The 8,712-nt window shown below is 51.9% G+C and overlaps 1 protein-coding gene across 1 annotated transcript; it reads right to left on the bottom strand.

Moving 5' to 3' along the window:
• Positions 1 to 2,355: 2,355 nt before the first annotated feature.
• POU3F3 (POU class 3 homeobox 3) lies at positions 2,356 to 7,690 on the bottom strand. Its single transcript, XM_066377514.1, has one exon. It carries the CDS (start codon positions 5,335 to 5,337, stop codon positions 3,859 to 3,861), a length of 1,479 nt encoding a protein of 492 aa, XP_066233611.1. The 5' UTR covers positions 5,338 to 7,690; the 3' UTR covers positions 2,356 to 3,858.
• Positions 7,691 to 8,712: the final 1,022 nt, after the last annotated feature.

Raw genomic sequence — 8,712 nt, 5'->3', positions numbered from 1 at the left:
GAATGTTGAAAACCATTCATACAAAACATTATGAGCATGATAATGAGCAAACACTAGAGGCTACAGGGAAGCAGAGGGACTAAGATCAATAATGAACAGTTCTGTTTTGGAACAAAGAAGTAGTCCTTGGCTAAGTACTTTTTAAAAAATAACAAAGGGCAGAGCAACAGCAGCAAAGTGACTATTTTAAATAAATCACACCTTGAATGATTTATTGCCTAAACTTGCAGGGGAAGATGGCTGGGTGAATGAGATGACTGAGGCTTGGACAACAGATCAGGAGCCACAGGAGACTGCAAACTATAAATGGGCCTAGTTTGGGATTAGCCAGATTGATGGAACAGAATTTTGTCACTTTCAGTTGGAAGAGGAGGAGGGTTGGATTGAAATGGAGAAAACAAATGGGCACTTTACAAAGCACAAGACACTTGCTCTGCAAAGGAATACAATGACCAAATTCATTAAAAGAATCTGGTAATATATAACAATATTTTCATTATCTATGTGTGTAACAATATAAGCCTTAACACAAAAACCTCTCAGTTATATCTGCTTTCTTTTGTTTTTCAACCATAAATTTCATTTTGTAAGTACATTCAAAGGATTGCTTTTCAAAATATGGAGTGATAACATTAGCTTATTTTAAAAACTGCAAAATAACAAAATAGAAGTGGTCTTATTTTCCTGCTCTTCACCAATTAAAATTCACTGTTACCCCTAAACCAGGGGCTTCTTCCAAAGTAATCATCAAAGGTTGCTTTTTTAATAGAAAACAGTGTGAAATCTAATGGTAGTTCTTTTGTCAGCCAAATCAAGTAAGCAAAGAGCTCCTAAAATTTTAAATAGATCCCCTGTGTCTTCAACCACTACCATTCCTGTAAGGAAAGCAGGACTTTACCTCACGTGCCAGTAGTACCCACCATATAAAAACAACCACACCCAGTCCTGGCTTTCCAATAAGGACTTCTTTTCTTGCCCCTCCAGACCCTCAGAAAATGATGAAGTTTGTCTCTATTCTCCACTTCCCACTCCAGGTTGTAAATTTGCTGGGTAGAGAGATTACAATAGCAAAAGAAATAAGGAAACAAGAAAGCCAAAAAAAGTAAATTGTGGTTTCTCATTTTCATTTTTTCTCCTTTCTGTTTAATAAATACGGCATTTTTCAGATTTCACAAATCAAAATGATTGTGATTTTTAGTACGACTTGGTGTTTAAAATAATGCAACCCAACACACGGCCATCTGGCTGGGCTTGATTTATGAAAGTGACACAGGGTCTGTCTGGAAGAAATAACTGTTCCTTGTTGCTCTCACAGTTTTCCGGGTTTCTTAACCCCTGCATTGATATTTTAGGGAGAGGAAGTGAAGATGAGAGAAGAAGGCAAAAAGTGAATGACAGCTATATGAGATTAGGGGAAAATTCTATAAAATCACTGCTTTATCACTCCCAAATACTTTTTTAAAGTCCAGTATGAAAGGACTCAACTAAGCAGTCTTGTCTTTAGCACTCACAACCTGAAATATCGCACTTTTCATTTTCCACATTGTAAATATTGATACATTAATGTGATAAATGTGATCGTTTTGCATGGTGTAACTAAGGAGTGATCCAAAAGGCTAAAACCTCCAGGGCCAGTTAAGAAGATAGAGAATCACACTGGGGAAGACCAAAACACAGAAATGTAGACTCTTCTATTTGAGCTGGTAATCACACTGGGGGTAATGTAGTGTGGACCACATTCAGGATTTTAGAACTACATTCTTTTCATTACAGTAAAAACAAACAAAACAAACCCCCAAACGGCTTAATAATTTAACATTAATTACACAGTTATCAGAGGAAAGTAATTGATATAAAATATGTTATAGATTTGTAAGCTATTCTTCATAACCATTAGTCTTCAGAAAAAGAGGAAAGAGACAGCAATATGATGGGGGTGGAGAGGAAAAAGAGAGGCTAAACTTTGGCAAGGGGGCTCTGTATTAACCATTAATAACCAACCAGTTGGCACATTTTTATTGGTGACAGAGCCCAATCTTCTGATAAAGATGATAAAGAACACAGCTATCTCCAAGAAAAGGAGTAGTATTCAGACAATCTCCCTTAAAAACACCCACTAAAATTAAGGGAAAGAAAAGTATTGGGAAATTTACAGTTTACCAAGGAGTGACTACTAAGTCAAAGTACTTGTGGTTTCTGTCATGTCTGTCCTTTACTCTAGATTTCCAAATATACCTTAGGTGCAGCAGGCTCTACTTCCTCGCGCTTTCACTTAAGAATATTGCATTAGTAAAAAAATATTTTCTAAAGAACTATTTTCTTCCCACACAGTGTTTATGCATCAGACACAGACTATTTCATTCTAACAAATTTATTTTCTCCATCAGCTCTTACGGAATCACTACTCAAATTAAATTACAATCAAATGATCACATCAAAAGATACCCTTATTACCTAACAACTGTCCATATTTTCATTTCATTTTGATTTGTGCTCATCTGAAAAAAACACGTAATACAAGATCTGGGGAAAAATAAATTACCGTTTTGCAGCAGTTCATAAGTATTCTGAATAAAATATTAAAAGAAGTCATTTAATGAAAATATAAAGCAAATATTTTTAGATCAACAACGGATCTAACAATTCTATATTGCCGTCTTTTGAAAAGTCTGTTTATTAAAACCTACCAAAAATACTGCTTGGAAATGGCAGTATTATATAATCACGTCCACAGCACCCATTCAATCAAAGTTGGCAACAGATTGAAAAGCTTAAGTCCAAGAAGTGCAGCGGGTGGTACTCAGTCTTTCTAAATCCCTTTATCTGAGTCAATCCAGAAATAAAAAATAAAAATATTAATAAAAAAAATATTAGCGGTGGAATCTTTAGGCATCGTCCACCCCAGTGGTAGCTGTTGCAGCCGGGGTCGTTGGCCGGGCCTCATTTTATGCCCAGTCTGCCCACCCGAGCGCCCTGAGCGCCTCGGTTCTGCCAGCCTCTCCCACTCCGGGACGGATGAGCAGATGTTCCCTTCGCTCTAGCTCATCGCTCTGGTCTTTCACCATGCTTGTATTTCCAAGGTTATTTGGAGGAAATATGTTTTTATCTTTTGGCTTTGCTCCTCCGTTTGTTAATTTCAGAAGCTGTAAATATTATTTTTTGCAGGAGATTGTTCTTTTTTTTCTCCTTCCCATTTCATAGTCACTTTATTTGTCCTCAAATGACTTTAATATGGCCAAGAAGAACCGGGTCCCAGAGCAGAATCATCCCTGATTAAACCCGGTTCCTCTGCTTTCTTTCAGATCGCTCCCAGGAAACAAAGTACCGGTAGGTCACTGTAGGCAGCCCTTTGGAGGGATGGGGTGGGAGGAAGGGGTGGGTTTTTTTGTTTGTTTGGTTTTTTTGTTTGTTTTTTTTAAGAGGAGAGGAGAAGGCCAGGTGCTAGACGCTGTCCACCGTCGTCGTGTGGGACCTCTCAGGGTGGGCAAAACCTCAAGAGTGCAGTTTTGGTGCTCTAGGCATCTTCACCCTTCTTTAAAAACAAAAACAAGAACAAAAACGAAACACCACCAAGGTATAAACGAGATCTCATGATCGCCCCATTTTTCTCTTCTGGTTTTGTTTGTTGTATATGTATGTAAAACCGTCTGGGTATTAATTATGCTTTTTTGTTTGTTTTGTCCCTCCTTTCTTGGACTGCAAAAAACATCTCGTCGGTCTGTCTCTCTTTTTTACCTCCAAGAGAGGGCATGCCTGTCTTTCGGCGGAGGGCAGGGCGACCCCGGTGCGGGGGTAGGCGCGGCGTGGCGGCGGCTGCGGAGGCGGGCGGCGGCTCTCCTGTCGCTGCGCCCCTGGCCTTCATTGCACGCTTGTCTGCAACCCGTGGTGCGGCGGCGGCGTTTCGGCGCTTACGGTGCCCACCTGCGAGTAAACGTCCTCGGGCGTCTGCTGTTGGATCCCGGGCGGCGTCATGCGCTTCTCCTTTTGGCGCCGGTTGCAAAACCAAACACGCACTACCTCTTTCTCGAGCTGAAGGCTGTCGGCCAGGTTGGTGATCTCCTGCGCAGAGGGCTTGGGGCACTTGAGGAAGTGGCTCTCGAGAGCGCCCTTGACGCTCACCTCGATAGAGGTCCGCTTCTTGCGCTTGCGGCCCTGCGCCGCGATCTTGTCGATGCTCGTGGGGCTACCAGTGCTCGAGTCCGCCTCTTCCAGCCACTTGTTCAGCAGCGGCTTGAGCTTGCACATGTTCTTGAAGCTCAGCTGCAGGGCTTCGAAGCGGCAAATGGTGGTCTGCGAGAACACGTTGCCATACAATGTGCCCAGGGCCAGCCCTACATCGGCCTGCGTGAAGCCCAGCTTGATGCGCCTCTGCTTAAATTGCTTGGCGAACTGCTCCAGGTCGTCTGACGTCGGCGTGTCCTCGTCCGAGTGCGGGTCGTGGCTGTTGAGTCCGGGTCCCGCGCCTCCGCCGCCGTGGTGCGGGGGCCCCTGCGCGTGGTGCGGGTGCGGTGGGTGTGGGTGGTGGTGGTGATGGTGGTGGTGGTCAGCCAGCTCGGGCGTGTCCCCACGCACCAGCCCAGGGTGCACCAAGCTCTGGGCACCGCCACCCGCTCCGCCGCTGCCCCCGCCGGAACCCGGCGGCGCGCTCAGCATGCCATTCACCGTGAAGCCCCCAGGCTGTGAGTACAGCAAGCTCTGCGGCGGCGGCTGCTGGCCCCCAGCCATGGACGGGAGGTGCGCGGCGGCGGCGGCGGCGGCAGCGGCAGCGGCGGCGGCGGCGGCAGCCCCCCAGCTCCCGGGGTGACCCTGGTGTGGGGGCGGCGGCGGGGGTCCGAGGTGCGGCGGCCCGCGGTGGTGCAGCGCGGTGCCTGCGTGCAGGTCTTCTCGTCCAGTGCCGCCCTTCACGTCGGGGCCCTGTGGCGGCGGCGGCGGAGGCGGCTGCTGAGGGCTGCCGGCCATGCCCACGGCACTGCCGGACCACGGTGAACTCGCCTCCACTGCGGCGGCGGCAGCGGCGGCTGCGGCGGCGGCGGCATGGGGCAGGGCTGTGACCCACTGGTGCGCGTGGCTGAGCATATGGCCACCGTTGCTGGCGGCCATGGCCCCCTGCATGAAGTCGCTCTGGACCATCTTGACCGAGGACGGATCCCCTCGGTAGGCGCCGGAGGTCACAGCGGCGCTGCCGGGTTGCATGCCTCCACCGCCGCCCCCCGCGCCGCCGCCGCCGCCGCCGCCGCCCCCACCGCCGCCGGCCCCCGCCGCGTCCGAATGCACAATGGAGCCGGCCGCCAGCAGGCTGTTCCCCGGCAGGTAGGGGTTAGAAGCCGCCGTGGCCATGCCGCTCCGCTCCCGCCACCCCACCGCCGCCACCACAGCCGCCGCAGCAGCAGCCGCGGCCGCCGCCGCCGCCGCCGCGCCCCCCCCGCTGTCCGCCTCCTCCCCCCACTCCTCCCCCGCTCCCGGCCCCAGTCGGCCCCGCCGCCTTCGCCGCCGCCTCCTCCTCCGCCGCCGCCCCCCCCGCCGCCGCCGCCGCCGCCGAGGCCCCCGGCTGGAACTGCAAGGCCGCTCGGCAGGGCGCGGGGGTCGCCGGCCGGCCTCGGTCAGCAGCAGCAGCAGTAGAAGCAGCGCTCTGGGGAGGGGGGCTAGCTTCTCGGGGCGCGCTCCGTGGCCGCCCCCTTCAGAGGGGATCTCAGCCGCCCCCCAGCCCTGGCGCGTTCGGCTTACTCCTGAGGGGCTCGCCGGGAGGGGCACGGGCCTGCGCTTGGGCTCTCAGCCCGGGCGCCCGGCTCCCGTTCCTCTTGTCCCAGTGAGCAAGGACTCTGCCCCGGCGCGGAGCTCGCTCCACCTGCTAAGTGGCGATCTCACGGGAGACAACAAAGAAAGAAGCCGTTCCTTTCTTCTTGAACCAAATTATGGAGGACCAGCAGTCGGCCTGCTCTTTCCTTTGGCTGCTCTCCTCTCTCCTCAGGAACACATTTCACTGGTTGTCCCTTGGAGTAGTAAAACTTTTTCAGTCCTAGAAGGCGTGGTGATGCTGGCTGCTGGCGTGTTGAAGAGGAGAGGCTGGCTTCTGCTCTCCCCGTCTGGTCCTCTCGTTTCAAGTTTTGTTCTGTCCTAAGAAAACTTCTTGCGATGCTGCATTTCTCCGATTTGCTATTGCTGGAGCTCTTGGTTTCCTCTGAAACAAGAGTCCTTTTTCATTCTTCTCGCAACAGTCACAGTCTGATGCGACATCTTTCCTTTTGGGCAGAAACGAGGAAACAAATATAACAAGGAAAAAAAATGAACAGGAGAAAAATTCGGTCGAATGGCTCTGTTACCTTGTTGCTGAAGGTTGGGGTTGGTGTTTTATTTTTTCCCCAGCAGTTGTCTGGAGGAGGAGGAGGAGGAGGAGGAGGAGGAGGAGGAGGAGGAGGAGGAGGGGAAGGAGGAGGAGGAGGAGGGGAAGGAGGAGGAGGAGGAGGAGGAGGAGGAGGAGGAGAAATAAGAGTGCATTGGTGGAGGTGGAGGGGTGTGTGTGCATATAGGGGATCCTTGATACACAACCAACTCCAGTGGGCACGTTGCGCGACTCGTAGGGTGCACGGACGGCCCTGGCACGGGCCGTGCTGGAGCGGAGTTGAAGCGGAGCTCGTTCTGCGCCCTGGTTTGCGCTCTCTTCCTCACTCACTTTCTCTCTCCCTCCCTCACTCTCCCTCTCTCGTCCTCCCGCCCGCGCTCCGATCTGACAGTTCGCTCTCTGTCCCACCCTCTCAGAGCCGGGACTGTCGAATGTTTACCCTCGGCAGCGAGCGCTCACCCACCACCACACTTTCCCAAATACAAGGAAGTCCAGCTCCAGAGCCCCTGCTGATTGGCTACCTGCTGGGTGATTGGCAGGCCTGGAATGACTGGCTTAGGACGCGAGGCCCCCCTTCCGGCCGTTCCGATTGGTTGCTTTTTAATTTAAGCAGAGCTTCGTAGATGCTGGAAATCTGTCGTCCCCCAGGCTCCCTCCCGGTCGCCACTTTCTCCTGCCCACCCCTCCGCCGCCATCCCCTCCGCCACATCTTAACTCTTAGTGTTCCGCAGAGTCGTAGGCATACCCTCCGGGGCTCTGGGCATTCGCAAGAGGCTTGGGAGGAGGAAAGGAAAGGGGAGAGGAAAGGAAGGGAAGAACAGATGTGTGTGTTGGGGGTGGGGTGGGGAATGAGGGACAAAATCAGAAGGAAGACGAAGAGTGGGAAAAAAAATCATGAAATATAGGTTAGCATCCAACCCACTCTACCTAGAACTGTGTGTGTTGCCGCCCTCCCACCGCCTTCATTCCCAGAGATTTGTAAAGAGCGCGGCAAGGATGCACCTTTAAAGTCAATACCTAGACCGATGTGTCCCCTAGTGGTTTCAAAGTTTCCTTTTTCCTCCACCAGCCGGCCCCCATCTCTGTCACGCTGGGGGTGGGACAGGGGAGCTCGCAGCACCAAGAGCTCGGGTCATGGCCACGCTTCTTGGAAATCTGCCACTGCAACTTTCCGCAGCCGCTTCGCGCCGGCGGCCCCCTTTGTTTAAGTTCTCGGATGCCATCATCTAGGAAACCTTCAGCCTGGGACCAGCGCGGTGCCCGTGCGTGCGAGACGGATCGCTCGCTGCCGCGGCTGCGCTCGCCCCCACCTCTGCTGCCTCACTCCCACTCTCTTCCGCTCTCTCCACTGCCTCCTCCCTCCTCTGGGTCAGGCAAGTAGCGTTTGTGCCCTTGTGAGTTTGGAGGGTGCGGGCTGCGGAGCCGTGCGATGATTTGAAAAGCAGTCAGGTCGACCTTTCCCCATAGAGATACATTATTAAGTGTATTCCATCCCAGTGGTTTTAGGAATCCCGTTGCAGCAGAAGCCGGCCTAAGGAACCGGGATCCACTCACGGTGCCCTCCACCGTTTACTGTGTGTGTGAGTGTTTGAGTGTGTATATATATATATAATACACACACACACACACACACACACACACACACACACACACACACACACAATTTCCGTGTGGCTATTAGTGATGAGGTTTGCTTACTGACTATTCTTAGGCACGGTGGTGCTTTTCTTTCTTTTCTGTCTCCAATGGGTTGCGTAGTGGATGGGGCTGGCGACGACAAACGCTTTCGCAGCCCCAGCCGGGATGAAAGAGTTAAGGGGGAAGGGCGGGGGAGTGCGAAGGGTAGGCGGGAGAAGCGGGGGTGGGGGACGCGGCCAAGCGGAAACGCTGCACACAGGAACCTCAGCGAACCAAGAAAAAAGAGAAAGTGGCAACGAAAACAAGGGCAAATTGAACCCTCCTTGGGGATTTCCAATGCACTAACCCAACTCGGACATTCAATAAATACATCGTTCGCAATGAGTATGCGTGTGCGTGCAACCTGCACCCCAGCTGCGGTGCACTCGCCCTGCGCCCGCCGCCCCAGCTTGCTCCTGCAGCAGGCACGGGAACCGCGGCCGTGGACGTGGATGTGGAGCTGCCGTGTGCCCCGATTAAATTGTGAACGGGGCAGTCCTCCTCCCCTCCCGGGGAATAATTCCTCTGCTGGGTTTAGTTAGGTGAACAGAGTTAATACCAGAGAGCCCAGCCGCAGCCACGTAGCCTTTGCATGATCTCCAGATTAACAGCAGACACGTAGAATTTATGTAGGATCTCGTCCAATTCTTGCTTGCCCGGGGAGAGATACCATCGCAGGTAGTTTTTAGCAAAGC

The sequence above is a fragment of the Saccopteryx leptura genome, chromosome 3 (assembly GCF_036850995.1).
Source record: "Saccopteryx leptura isolate mSacLep1 chromosome 3, mSacLep1_pri_phased_curated, whole genome shotgun sequence".
Taxonomy (NCBI): Eukaryota; Metazoa; Chordata; class Mammalia; order Chiroptera; family Emballonuridae; genus Saccopteryx; species Saccopteryx leptura.
The sequence above is the reverse complement of the archived record's forward strand: the minus strand, read 5'-3'. Positions and strand labels throughout refer to the sequence as shown.